At 50.7% G+C, this 14,627-nt stretch overlaps 1 protein-coding gene across 2 annotated transcripts in view; it reads left to right on the forward strand.

Annotated features, from left to right (window-relative positions):
• Positions 1–14,627, forward strand: part of TLN2 (talin 2) — a 134,028-nt gene that overhangs the window by 67,704 nt on the left and 51,697 nt on the right. For both annotated transcript variants that reach the window (XM_055002171.1, XM_055002170.1), the window contains exons 13-23: positions 654–834; positions 4,673–4,786; positions 5,389–5,497; positions 6,138–6,346; positions 6,979–7,077; positions 7,609–7,776; positions 8,230–8,524; positions 9,143–9,309; positions 10,257–10,385; positions 11,420–11,533; positions 14,096–14,209. In XM_055002171.1, the coding sequence (XP_054858146.1) occupies positions 654–834; positions 4,673–4,786; positions 5,389–5,497; positions 6,138–6,346; positions 6,979–7,077; positions 7,609–7,776; positions 8,230–8,524; positions 9,143–9,309; positions 10,257–10,385; positions 11,420–11,533; positions 14,096–14,209 (1,699 nt within the window). The remainder of the gene's footprint in view (positions 1–653; positions 835–4,672; positions 4,787–5,388; positions 5,498–6,137; positions 6,347–6,978; positions 7,078–7,608; positions 7,777–8,229; positions 8,525–9,142; positions 9,310–10,256; positions 10,386–11,419; positions 11,534–14,095; positions 14,210–14,627) is intronic.

Below are 14,627 nucleotides of genomic sequence, written 5' to 3' on the forward strand. Positions count from 1 at the left end.
GAAGGCCTAGTTCTTGCATTCCCTGCCATCACCTTCTGCAAAACGGGAATGCCCTTAAGTGCTTCTTCGTTGCCACAGCAGGGCTGCCTGAATTGGATCCGTGGCCTCTGAGATACATGGTGCCATCTTCCCCCTTAAGATGTGTGCCTCTAAGTCTCATCTCTAAGTGTAAAAGATGGCCTTGGGCAAGCCACGCAGTCTTGGGCTCAGCCATTCCGCTTTTGCAGTGGAGGAGCTTTTATTATTTAGCTGTCGTGTGCGCGGTATTCCTCTCCCTCCTTCCTGCTGCTGGCTGCTCAAGGCAGCTTATGATAATAGGAAAAGGGGCAACGAATGAAAACGATAAAATATAAATGCAGGAGATTAGTAATCGTAATGCAAATACAACCATCGCTAAAGCTCGCAAAAGAAAAAGAATACCCAGCAGGCCTCTGCTCAGAGAAGGAAATCAGCTCCGGAAGGAGGATGCTTGTAAATTCTTCTGGGAGGTGCAAGAAATGCGGGACATCGAGGGGCACACCCAGGCACAGAGAAGTGATAGAATATTTTTTTAGAAAAATTCATTGGCCCCTTGACTTTTAGAAACCGGAATCCCTTTTGTAAAGGGGAGTGCCTCGCCTTTTGATAAGGAAACCCCACGTCTTCCTTTGCAGATCGACTATCTTGCAGCAGCAGTTCAACCGAACGGGGAAGGTGGAGCATGGCTCTGTGGCGCTGCCGGCAGTCATGCGTTCAGGCTCCACTGGGCCGGAGACCTTCAATGTAGGCAGCATGCCTTCGCCCCAACAACAGGTCACTGTCGGGCAAATGCACAGGGGACATATGCCCCCCTTGGTAAGCACCCCATTCCTCCTCTCCCCTGGCACTGGGTAGACTTGGTACGGTGTATGCCAGTATATGCGCCCCCTTCTCTTACCTGCCAGTTCTTCCCTGGACAGAGGAGAAGAGGGGATGATAACACAGTCCTGTAGGCAAGTACGGCAGCATTTCTGGTTCAGAAATGTGTGGAATGTTAGTGCCCACAATAAGGATTTACGATTCTGGTGCTCAGAAATGTCACAGAGCAAGCGTGCAGACGTAGATCAGGGTTCCTTCACGTGTTGCCCCTGGGCACCATGGCAGCTCCCAGTACTTCCCCTGGCGCCCACTGAGCTGATCAGAAAGGGGCCACTATGAGGCAGGGCTTGTTACTGGCTGCCCTCATTCAAATGAAAAGGTTTTCCGCTTCAATAGCACCTGCAGCTACTGGAGGAGCACAAAGGTTGGTGAACACCAGGGCTTCCCTTAGTTTTTATGTGGTTCCATTCCCCCTTCTCTTTCTCCCTCTCCACTCTGTTTCCTTTCTTTTTATTCCTCCTCTGTGATTCTTTTGCAAAGCAAAGAGGGAAATACTGCCGTTGGCTCCGCCTCCTCTGGCAGCCATTTTGGCTCAAAATTTCAGAGGTTCCCATAGGCTCAAAAAGTTTGGATACTCCTGATCTTTCTCCAAGCTCAGGTGGCGTACATGTGCCCTCCCATCCCTTATTTTGTCCCGACAACAACCCTGTGAGGTAGGCGAGGCTGAGAGTGAGTAGCCCAAGACCACCCCACAAGCTTCTTCACTCGGGAAGGGATTCGAACCTGGGACTTCCAGATCATAGTCTGGCACTCCAACCACTACATCACACTGCCTGCCAGTTGAAAGCAGCAGATTGAAAGACTCCATGGCAGCAACCAGGGGTCATTTTGTAGAAAAAGAGCTAGAGGAACTCATTAGCATAACTCATTAGCATATGCCATGCCTCTTGCCATCACCGGAAGTGTGTCATTAGTATAACTGATTTGCATATGCCACACCCCTTTGACATCACCTATCCTGGCTGTTTTGGACCCAATCCTGGCCATTCGGGCCAAAATTGGGCCCAAAATGGCAAAAAGGGGTTGAAAATGGCTGAAACGAGGCACAAAATGGTCACGACTGGGCCACTGCTGAGTGGGAGAGTGATCCACCACCCGTCAGAGGCCTGATCCAGGCCATTTCGGCCCCAATCCAGGCCAAAACGGGCCCACAATGGCCGAGAGTCAGGTGGGCAGGGCCACCTGACATGTGACCCCTTTTGGGAACTGCCGGAATTGCGTTCCTGTGCGTTCCCCCTCGAAATGAGCCCTGAAAGCACCCGATAGAGAATTAAAAATAGTACTAAGCAGCAGTGAAACCAAATTCCTAAGAGTTCGTAGTCAGACCAATTTGCAGGATCATAAAACCAGCCAGTAGCATCATTACCAACTGGTTAACTCTGTAGCACGTTTTGGAAAATAATAGGCTTTGTTTTCCCCATACGGAGTTTGTAGCAGGGATCTCACGAGCTTCAGAGGGCTGTGACGTTAAACTCAGAACACAAAAGAAAATGCCGACTGGCTTGCCGTCTCTTCCTGCCAGCAGTCGCATCGCCGTTGCCAGTTGGCGGGCACATTAAAGACACGACGTTCCATCCGTTTAGTTGTCCTAAGGGAAGCCTTTGAAATGCAGTCAGGATTTGAAAATGATTGCCGGTGGACCTGAAGCCGAGTCTCCTGACTCCAGGAGACGTCTTACTTACCCAGGAAAGATGCACATCCAAGCTTGCCTCCTCGAGCGGGAATGCAGATGTCTCTCGTTCCTCTGGCAGGCAGAGCGATCGTGTTAGCTGGATCGGAACCACAAGAACCTGGGAGCGGCTGTGCTGCATCTGGCAGCTCATCTAGTCCTGTTTCATGCGATGCCCCTGGGAAGGCCTGCAAGCTTGATGCTCCCTGCCCTTTGCTCCCCAACGCTGTTGCGTGGAGGCTTTCTGCTTGTGGACATGGAGGTTCTATTTAAGTCTTTTTGGACCTCCACTCCCTGAACCGGCCTGTTCCCCTTGCAAAGCCGACTAGGAGGGGCCTCTCAGCAGTGGGAGCACAGAAGCGCTTCGTTTGCTGTCTGTCCTGAATTCGTTGCCCAGCTCCTTCGCAGGGGGTCCCCGGTAGAGCTTTGGGTCCCCCTTCCTGTTGCTAGAATTTTAGAGGAAAGGGCTAAAACTTTAGCTCTCTTCATGAAGGATGCAGAAAGTGGCATTGATCTCAGAGGTGGAAAATGAATCCAAGTTGAGACACATTTTGGGACACTCTGGCTGCCTTCAGGAGAATATTTCATGCTGGTGGTGCGGCTGCATGGAAAAAAACTTTCTCCAGCTGTCTTTGATTCTGTTTCTAAAGCATTTGCCTCAGCAGAGCCAGTGTAGGACTACTGGACTAATACTTGGGAGAGCTGGGTTCGATTTCCCACTCAGCCACGATGCTTGTCGTGAGATTTTGGGTGAGTCCTACACTCTCAGTTTGGCCTGCTTCACAGGGGAGTTGTGCCCAGAGTTCCTTGGTGGAGAAAAAAGGAGCTGGTGAAAGAAGAGCTGAAAGGCATTTGGGGAAGGGACATCGATGCACGTGTGATAAACCTGGCACCAAGTTTTGATAGTATCACTTCAGGGTTTTTCCTGCTTACAGCTATTTTAGACATATCAGCTGGTCTCATTGGGTGGCCTGTTTTAGATGATAAACTGTCTCCGTTGAAGTTTCCTGCTGACTCTTCCATTTCAGTCTAAAACTGATCCTAGTTATTCAGAAAGTGCTCTTAGGCAGGGTGCTGAGCTGAGAAAGCCAAGGCGGGTTGCCCGTGGGGTCCATCGGACTGGGCACCAGCGGCGACTGGGCAGCCTCTAAGCACAACGCAGGCCAACGGGGGCTGAAGCCCTGGAGGAATTCTGCCGCGCTTCCAAGCCCCCAGAGAAATCGCCAGCGTGCCCTTCACTTACTCATATGTAAACTGGATGGGATGAACATGAGCAGGAGGGGGAAATGTCAGAGGGATTGTAAAAAGACAGTGGGTAAGAGTGTAGAGCTTAGGTCAGGAGACCCGAGTTCAAATCCTTGCTCAGCTGTGGGCCACTCGCCCTCTGTCTACCCCTCAGGGCTATTGTGAGGCTTAAATGGAAGGGGGTGAGCTACTGGGAGAAAGGATGGAATGCAAGCGCAGTGAACGAATTGCTCTCCATGTAAGGAGGTGGCGTAACAGCAACAGCATATCTTTGCATGCAGAAACTCCCAGGATCAGGTCCTGGAAGTTGTTGGAATGTGGCAGGAGCTGGGGCTGAGCTCTCTGTTTCATTTGAGAGAGAGAGAGAGAGAGAGGTGGCGAGCTGCTGCCAGCTAGAGCAAGTGGACCAGGGTTCTGGCTGGCTGGCTGTGTGGTGGCTTGATGTGGGCTTAGATGAACAACAGAACGGCCTGCCTCAGCTCTGCACTTGGACCTGGCTGATCTATAGGCCGTTTGCAGATTCCATCCGTGTTGAACCCGCTGCAGCCTTTGCTAAAATAGTAGCAATAATTTATTGCAAATGGCCAAAGGCTCTTACGATCTTAGGTAAAATTGAAAATACATTAAATGGAAAGGTTGGTAGGCTAAAATAACCCCACTTGCCTCTCCTGCATAAAACGGATCGCGGTGGATTTTGCAACGTGAACGATGCTGATTTTTATTGCTTCTGATACTTCGGCCTCATTATGTTCCTGCAGCCCTTATTGTAAAGTGAGATGAGGCAGCTTGTCTTGAAAATGTATCGGAGAGCTTAGAGCTGCCCTTGAACGGCATCTGAAATCTCTCTCTCTGGCTCAACAGACCTCTGCGCAGCAGGCCTTGATGGGGACCATTAACACAAGCATGCACGCGGTTCAGCAGGTGCAAGCGGACCTCACGGAAGTGGACAACCTCCCGCCTCTTGGAAATGACATGGTATGGCCCCAGAGAGGGCACTGGAAGAAATGCCCGTATTTCAGAGTGTGTGTTTGGGTTTCATATTTTGATGCCCTCACTCGCTTTCCTTGTGTCTGGATGCCTCTTGGCAGTTTCCCCACATTTCGGAAGAGCCCATAAGAGTAAACAGTTTTGCCAACATGCTAATTCCTTTAATTTTCACACTTACCTAAAGTATCCAGAACGTAAAAGCATCTGGCAAGGATATATTGTTGAAGGCTTTCACAGCCGGAGAACGTTAGTTGTTGCGGGTTTTCCGGGCTGTATTGCCGTGGTCATGGCATTGTAGTTCCTGACGTTTCGCCGGCAGCTGTGGCTGGCATCTTCAGAGGTGTAGCACCGAAAGACAGAGATCTCTCAGTGTCAAACTGAGAGTGATTGAGAGAGTGACGGAGTCATTGACACTGAGAGATCTCTCAGTGTCTTTCGGTGCTACACCTCTGAAGATGCCAGTCACAGCTGCCAGCGAAACATCAGGAACTACAGTGCCAAGACCACGGGCATACAGCACGGAAAACCCACAACAACTAACATCTGGCGAGGGTCCCTCAAGGTGGTCTAACTTTCACCCTCTTCCGCAGGCATCCAGGGTTTGGGTTCAGAACAAAGTCGATGAGTCGAAACATGAAATTCACTCTCAGGTTGATGCCATCACGGCAGGAACCGCTTCTGTGGTGAACTTGACGGCAGGTAAATGGCTGGCTGCTGGTTCCGCTGCCTTGCTCTTGGCCTCCAGCGGTGGGTTGTGGGGGACAGCAGCCACCGGCCCCTCGCCCCAGTATCATCAGTGTTGCCTTGCCCCTCCCCTCAGGAGCAGAGAGACCCGGTACTCCTTCCCCCTCCTCCCCCTGGCACCTTTAACCCGGGGAGGTAAGCCACGCGTACCCAAGAGGCCTCCTGTGAATGCACCCTGCGTTGCTCAGACCCTCACAGCTGTTGCGAGAGAGCAGCACTGCTCAGCAGGCGTCAGAAGTTTTCTTTCCCATTTATTTATTTGCGGGAAATATTTACTGGCCTGACGTTCTCCTGTATGGGCTCACAGCATTTTAGAACAAGAACGCCAAGTGTCCTCTATAAAGCTTTCAACCCAATAATATGATCTAAGCAGCAGCATGTACAAAATAATCCACCCCGCAGCCCGAAACCCCAGTCAGAACCTGCCCTGAAAAGCCCTCACAGGCAGTAAAGCCCCTTTTCTCCTCCTCTGAAAAGCCAGCAGCGATGGAGCCTCCTTACTTCCTCTAGCAAATGGGCCCAGGCAGTCGGTCCCACGACAGGCAGGGCGTGTGTTCCGGAAGCTTTTCACCGGTGATCCTTTTTGGCTTGGCAGGTGACCCCGTGGACACGGACTACACGGCAGTGGGCTGCGCCATCACGACCATCTCTTCAAACCTCACGGAAATGTCCAGAGGGGTGAAACTTCTGGCCGCCCTTATGGACGATGAGGTCGGCAGTGGAGAGGACCTGCTGAAAGCCGCTCGGACCCTGGCAGGGGCCGTGTCAGACCTGCTGAAAGCTGTGGAGCCGACCTCAGGAGAGGTGAGGCCCAAGACCCAGTTTGTGGCTAGGTGGTTGGGAACAGCCTCAGGGTTCCAGGCCTTGACATCAGGGACAGCCCAATAGGACGGTTGCAAAACATGGCAGCCCCGTGTGGCCTGAGAGAGCAAGCCACGAACAGCTATGTCCCTGGCCTGGATCCTGAGTCTACCATGAACTCACAAGTTGGCGTTGGGCAGGCCTCCTTGGACCCCTCTTTTCTGGAGGAGTATGAATATTTTAATTAAAAAAATAAGCCACGGTCAACCTTAGTCTTTCCTTAGTCTTTACAACAGGCTTGTTGTAAAGAAAGATTACAGGAGCATTTTGAAAACTGCAGGTGCTGTAAAATGTGAAGATTTATTACGATTTTGTGGGTGCTCCCTGTCAGTAAGCTGCTCTGTCGCCTACTGAGGCTGGGTCAGGAGTGCTTTTTTGCTCGGTCAATCACTTGAGGCTTCTTGGTGTGGTTTTGAGATCCTGTAGGATCAACTTGGTTTGGATCAGTTGTTTACTTTGTTCTGTGTGTGTGCGCGCGCAATCAAGTGATTTGTGGGTGTTCGGGAGGGGAGATTTGTGTCCTCTAAAAAACGAACGGCCTGACCTGATTTCCTGTTGCTCTTTGGTCCTCCCAGCCTCGCCAGACGGTCTTGACTGCAGCAGGGAGCATCGGACAGGCCAGCGGGGAACTCCTCCGGCAGATTGGGGAGAACGAAACAGATGAGCGGTTCCAGGTAACGGCAGCCTCCTCTCTGATGTTCTTTGTCCTGATTGGATGGGAGACTGCTTGGATTTTCCCACCCCTCCTCTTTTGCCTCGCAAACACCTTTGTGTTGTGTTAATTTTGGAACTGGTGGGCTGGACTGGCTCTCAGGGTCACCAGCTGCATTTGGGATGCCAAATCAATGTTGCCTCTCTGTTAGGCTAGCTTAAGAAGCAAGAGGGCTTTCCCCTCCCTTTCCAGAAAAGTTAGCACATTGATTCCACCTCCTCAGTCCACTCTTGCCATCGTCTCATTGGGATTATACCAGCACCACCCAAACCCCGGTTGGTGCATTTAGGTAATGTTGGGGGGCAGACCCGTGGTGGATAGTTCTTTGTCTGGGTAGCAGCCCAATTTCAACAAGACGTCATGCAAGTGCCCCCAATTCCAGCAAGAAAGTGCTTTTGTCTCGGCCAGCGGCACTACTGAATCAGGCCCTAGTCAACGCCGCGCATGTCATGGGGCCTGCTGTTCCCCCAGCTGCCTCTCTTCCTCTTCCCAGGATGTGCTGATGAGTCTTGCCAAAGCCGTGGCCAATGCTGCAGCCATGCTGGTGCTGAAGGCCAAGAACGTGGCTCAGGTGGCCGAGGACATGGTTCTGCAGAACAGAGTGATTGCTGCTGCGACCCAGTGCGCGCTCTCCACCTCTCAGCTGGTTGCCTGTGCAAAGGTATGGCTCAGGTGTGGGGCTTTGGTCTCTGGTGGGAATTTCTATTGGTAGCTGCTCGTAAATGGGGACTTTAGTACAAGATGCCAGCATGCCTGGACTAGTGGGTAAAACAATCCCCACTTCTGGGAGCATCTGAATTTAAAGATGCAGTTGTGTTGTTTAAATGTTGGGGTGGCCACTCTGTGCCATGTGGTGCCAAGTGTGTGGTGTACTCAAAGACTCTGGCCCTCGGTAGCAGTGACACCTTCATGCTATCCAGTTTGGGGCATGAAATTTTAAGAAGGATATAGAGAAATGGGAACAGCTGCAGAAGAGGAGAGCATCATTTCTGTCGGTGCCAATGAGTTAGACCCGGTTAGAAAGGTCTCTTCAGATGCCCGAAGGGGCAGCCAGATGGAAGGGAGTAGAGGCTCGGTGTATGTCGTTTGCATGACCTTCAGTGTTTCCTTGTAGGTGGTCAGCCCGACCATCAGCTCCCCGGTGTGTCAGGAGCAGCTGATAGAAGCCGGGAAGCTGGTGGACCGTTCTGTCGAGAACTGCGTCCGGGCGTGCCAAGCCGCCACGGATGACACGGAGCTGCTCAAGCAGGTCAGTGCGGCCGCCAGTGTGGTCAGCCAGGCCCTGAGTGATCTCCTGCAGCATGTCCGGCAGTTTGCTAGCAGGGGGGAGCCCATCGGCCGCTACGACCAGGCCACGGACACCATCATGTGCGTCACCGAGAGCATCTTCAGTTCCATGGGGGATGCTGGTAAGCTGCTCGAACTTCACGGAGCGGGGAGAGGGTTGTGTGTCTCCCTTTGTGTGTTACTACTGAACTGCTTTGTAGTGTTGAGGGGAAGAACGAGAGAGATCTCGCATAACTCTGTAAATGCTTCTTTAAGTCATGGTGTTAATGCTTGGAGATGTGTTTCCTGTCTTAGGAAAATATGCATGCAGTCAGAGGGACAGCTCCGTAAAACAGGGAGTACTTTTAAGAGAAATTTGTTTTGTGAAAAGCAAACTTAGCACAGCCTAAATATAAAGGATGGTATCTGACAGATCTGCTGATTTTGCACTGAAAGCTGGTATAAGAATATCACAGACAAATAAAGTAGCATTTCATAGTGTTTGGGTGGTGACGGTGTGGACGAGGCAGTCAGTCACTTGAAGCAGGCGGTCCAGGTATTACGAACCCTTGAAGCTGCTTTGAGCAGACCCGAGTGGTAAAGCCCCGGCATACTCCTCTGAGATGGCGGTTATGTTCAAAAGTCGGCTAAGTCCAAATGCTTAGTGCACCTCCTAGGGTCACAGGAGCCAGTTAGGAAGGGAGCAAATGTGTCTGAAAGGGAGAGATAAAAAGCAGATTTTTAACTCAATACTGTTGTAGGTGAAATGGTACGGCAGGCCAGGGTCCTTGCGCAAGCCACCTCGGATCTCGTGAACGCCATGAGGTCGGATGCGGAGGCGGAAATTGACATGGACAATTCCAAGAAGCTTCTGGCTGCTGCTAAACTTCTGGCCGATTCTACAGCCCGGATGGTTGAAGCGGCAAAGGTACCACCCGCATGGCCACATGGCAGGTGTTTAGGTCTCGTCCACACAGATCCTATCAGTGGGGTTCCTTTTGGGGAAAACACATCTGCAAGACCCCTGGAAAGCGGATTGAGTTGAAGCAGTTTTCAGCGAGGCTTATTGAGGTGGCCCAGTTGGTGCTGGGAAATCCAGATTGCCTTGCTTCCTTTTTCCCTTTGACACTTTCTCGTTTGATTAATTAAGGTCCTCTTATATTTCATATTGGAACTTCTGTTTCTGACTGAACTCTACCTGTGTTGTTACAAAGTGTGTTGGGGCTCCCTTGCACCTGCCATGATGCACGGGCTGTGGGGTTGTTGTGTTTTTTTGAACAAACGCAAGTGGCTGCTTGCATCCACATAGCACAGCAGCACTGGCTCACAGAAAAGTGTACTTTGGGCATGGCAGTGGTGAGCAGGCTTCGCTCCAGCGTATTCTCGTTTCGGTGTGGAAAATGCAACTGACTCCTCTCACACTGCATGTTCATGAAAATCACCCCTCGCCTGCCAGGGAGCTCTTTGGTGCTCACCTTGGGGATGAGAACGCTGCTGTGCTTTTGCACAACTCCAGGTGGCTTCAGGAGGTCTGTTGCCTTCTTTGGCCTCCTCAGTTTGTAAGCCAGCAGAGAGTGCCATGCATAGGAAAAGCCGCGCCTGTCTTGCCTTTCTAGAATGCGCACAAAGCAGCCGTACAATAAAACTTTGACATAGAACACGCATGGAGCCCTGCCTCTTCTTAATAAGGGACACACTGAGCAAAAAATATTTTTATCCCTCCTTGAGAAATATTTGAAAGGGCCACTTGGGGGCTCCATCAGGTTGCTCCAAGTGTGCTGATCTGGGCCCCCACTTGGCCGCAGGTGAATCAGGGTGCCGGAAGCATCTCTCAGCTTTTCCAATTCTTGTTGGCTTCTCTTTTGAACCTGCCAGGGGGCTGCAGCCCACCCTGAAAACGAAGATCAGCAGCAGAGGCTCCGGGAAGCAGCGGAAGGCCTGCGGGTGGCCACCAATGCAGCCGCCCAGAACGCCATTAAGAAGAAAATTGTCAACAGATTAGAGGTTAGAAGCCAGCCCAGGCACATCTCTCGGTCTCCTCCTCTGTTTACTGCCCTCAGTGACGCCAAGCGGGTGGCCGCTTTGCAAGGGTTGCTTTCTTGCACTGTGCAGCCGGTCGGTGCGAGTGGATGAATAACAGAAAACGTAGCCCCAAGGAAACGCCTTCTGCCTTTTTTGGCAGCTCTTCAAGGGCGGGGGTGGGTGGGCGGGCCTTAAAACTGTAAGCTACGTGGTGGTCCAAGGAATGGTTTGCCAAGCGTCCCTCTCTGCAAACTGAGACGTGCACCCCAGATCTCTTGCAGCATCACTGGGAAAGCTGGGGTGCATTTCTGAGCTAGCCTCTTCCTCTCGCAGCGGCAGACAGATTATGCGCACCACTTTCGGAAATGCCTCTGCATCTTCTCTTGTCTTAGAAGTGATTGTGGTTCAGGGGAACCAAATGTTATTAATGGGAGTCGTTAATGGAAATAAAATGGCCTTATACTTAGTTATCATTGGAAATAAAATGGCCTTATACTTAGTTATCATTGGAAATAAAATGGCCTTATACTTAGTTATCATTGGAAATGAAATGGCCTTATGCTCTGGTGTGTTCTCTGCATATCTAGAATTAAAAGCCAAAGAGCATGTAAGCGTGAGAGAGAGGAAAGAGTTTTAGCTGTTAAGTGAATTTCTCTTGTGTTTCTGAGATTCTGCATATCTGTTTCAATACACTGGAGAATTCCAAAAGCAAAAGCAACTGTCTTTGATTAGGGCCTGTCAAAATATCGCAAAACCTTCATCAGGTTGATCGATCTATACAGAAACGGGGCGGGGGGGGGCGGTTCAAGCCATGATAGAGGCCTAGAGACTTTGGGGGGCTTTCCACTGCGGCCTGAAGCATCCCTCTCTTTTCTCCCGCCTCCTGTATTTATTTTTGTTCTGAGGATCCAGCTGATGAAGAGTCTTGGAGAACTCAAAAGCTTGCACATTGTTTCATGATATAACTTACTTCTGGTGGTGGAGAGTGCCAAAACTCTGTTTGCGTTCTTTTCTAGGTTGCTGCAAAGCAGGCTGCGGCAGCGGCAACTCAGACCATTGCAGCTTCTCAGAACGCAGCGATTTCAAACAAGAACACGGCGTCTCACCAGCAGCTGGTCCAGAGCTGCAAGGTATGCGAAAATACTCTGAAAATCCTCTGGGTGAGAGCGGCCCCCTGGCCGGGGAATGGTGGCTGCTCTTCAGGGGTTAGTGGTTTGTCTTCTGTCATTGTGTGAAGACTCTGAGCATCTGCAGAGAGCATTTCCCTTGCCATCATGGCCACAACGCCATAGATTGTAGGATGGTTCACCAGGCAGTCTTCAGTTTGCTGTTGCACTTCTCTAGCAAAATGCCCATTTCACTGCATTCATCTGCTGCAGCCAAGAACCGTGTGGCATCTGAAAGACTACCACATTTATTTCAGCAGAAGCTTTTGTGAGCCAAGACTGCAACATGCAGAGTATGTGGGAAGGGATATTATTACAAAATGAATAAAGATGAGCTAAGCAAATTGAGGGCGAAAGGGGCCGTTTACTGCACAGAGGAAAACAAGCCCCAGTTGAAAGAGGCAGCAGTCTAATCAGGATGGGTGTGGACCGTTCCAAACTGACAGCGAACTGGCAACGGTAGTCAAACTGTGAACCTCTAAGAAGGGGCAACCAATTTGTGTTGTGAGCGAGCCACTCCCCGTCCCTGTTGGGACCAAGGCTGATAATGCAGAGGCATTCTAATTTGGCAGCTTCCTCTGGCTTTGTGACATCATTATCTTCACTCTGAGCCAAGCTACAAGAGACAAATTACACGAGGAAGCTCACGTGAAGGGAGTCGCTGAGTTTTAAAAGACAGATCGGAAGGCTCTGTCAATTTCCCCTCTACAGAGCCAAGGAGATCCCTGCTCAGAGGGTTTGTTTATTCCCTCTTTGCCTCCCCAAGGCTCTGTCACTTTCACCTCCCCTTCTAGGAGGTGAAGAGGAAATTAACAAACCTTCTGAGCAGCAATTTCCCTGGCTCTGTAGAGAGGGGAAATTGACAAAGCCTTCCGATCTCTTTTAAAACTCAGCTTCCCGGCTAACATTGCGACTCCCTTCACGCCCTCCTCTTTGTGTAATTCGTCTCTTGTAGCTTAGCTCTCTGTGTGCATGTGTAAAGGGAAGGCCTGTCCCCTGCAGGATCCTTGTCTTTGGGACTGGGCCAGTCTGCACCAGGCACTGGGAGCCGCTTCAAGTCTGCCCACTACACCATCACATGTGTAGGGCTTTCCTTCTTCCCACAGGGTTGAATGGCAACCATTCACTTCTGCAGAAATAACAGAGGAAGAGTCATATGGGGAGAACTGTTGATCAAAGGGCTAAATTGGCTCCCTTGTGACCTCCTACCTGTGGCAGGAGCAAGAGGCTGTCCTCCACTTTGAAACTTGCTTACTTGGTGGTACAGAACAGAACTGGATCAGCTGAGGAGCAAGCCGTCTCTTATCTTCATAAGCCCCCACCCTAGATCCCATTTCTTGGCCGGAAGGATTATGAGAGACAGAAAGCACTATTCGCACCACATGTGATGTACGGAACTCACTGCCACAAGATATGCTGGCAGCCATTAACTCAGATTGCTTTTTTAAAAGGATTAGAGAGATTCATGGAAGGATTGGTGCTTAAGGGAGCTAAGTGTATATTTCTGGGTATGAACCACAGGGGAAGCCGCTGCCTGTGTGACCTACTTCGGAGCTCTTGAGAGGCATCTGTCCATCTGCTGTCAGGTCTATGAGGGGCGGGAGGGGGGGGATCTAGATGGGCCTTGGCCCGCTGCTTCAGCAAGGTTGGGACTTAGGAAGAGGCTGCTCCGCCCAAGGCCCGTTGCAGGGGGTGTGCGTCTTTGTTAAGCACAAGTCGGGCTGCTTCTTCCAAAATGTTACGGGATGGAAATAATGAGATAATATTCTTTGTTGTGCAAAAGGGAACTGTTCTTCCTCGGCAAGAGGCCGGCCTTCATTCCAGATGAATGGCTCATGGTAGAATTGCAGCTAAGTGGGAGAATCCGAGGCCCGCTGGATCCATATTTATAATCTCCGGTCTTAATGTGCTGGCAAAGCAAGATAGGCTCTGCGTTCTCTCTGGTCCCTTGGTGCTTCGAGAGCAATGCAAATCCAAACAAATCCATGGAATGCGCTCAGATTGCCCTCCGAGGGCTGTCGCTTTTCTTTGCGATGGAGCAAATTAGTGGCAGCAAATCTTTGGGCTAGGATTGATTATCTACAGAGAGATGACTGCACCAACAAAGAATGTACTTCATATTGGCCCTGATCCAGCTTGTGTGCATCAAATCCCTGCGTTATGCCGATGTAGCATGCCCCTGGGGTGGAGGAGGCAGCATGTCCCTCTGTGGCCACCCCTGGCTTCTTTTCACGCACTCTTACAAATGTTGGAGCTTTGAGGGAAATAAGAAAGAAAGAAGTACATAAGCAGCTGGTTTTAAAGCTGGCAGGCAGTGGGGGAGCAATTCTGTATTTTTATCTTAATATAATTATTATTTTTTTAAAGCAGCAAACCCTTCTATAGGTGAACTGCACGGGAGGTCTGCTCTTAAAACCCTTTCTTCTCTGTCCCCTGCAGTTTGCCAGGCAGGTCGCTTGCAGCTTTCTGCATTCGATCTTGGCGTTGTTCTCAACGGCATCTTTTCCTTGACCTCCTTCCCCACAGCATGTTGCAGATCACATTCCCCAGCTTGTCCAGGGCGTGAGAGGGAGCCAAGCCCAGGCCGAGGATCTGAGCGCTCAGCTTGCCTTGATAAACTCCAGCCAGAATTTCCTCCAGGTATGGTCAACTTGGGGGACCTGGACGGGGTGGGGGAGCGGACTGGCCCCTGGAACTCGCTGTCCTGGAGCAGCTTGGAAGAAAACAAGATTACGTTCACCAAACTGCCTTCTTGTAAATGTTGGAAAAATTGCCAGGGGGAGGACTTTGGTTTGGAAGAGACTCTTTGGAATTCCAAGCAAATTGGCTGGGTTGGGAGCCCGCCTCTTTTATTCCTGTTGTGTCATGGGTGACTCTTTTTTCTGGGAATGCTGGAGCTTTCCAGAGAACATGCAGCTGAAAGGTAATGTCTGGAACTGGCACCCATCAACACATTGGCTGTAAGCGAGCCATGCCTGCTTCCGGGGCTGGTTTGTAGAGTATGTAACCACGCACAAGGTCAGCAGATGGTCATACAAAGCAACCTGTGCTGTCTGTT

Source organism: Eublepharis macularius, chromosome 18, assembly GCF_028583425.1.
Source record: "Eublepharis macularius isolate TG4126 chromosome 18, MPM_Emac_v1.0, whole genome shotgun sequence".
Lineage (NCBI taxonomy): Eukaryota > Metazoa > Chordata > Lepidosauria > Squamata > Eublepharidae > Eublepharis > Eublepharis macularius.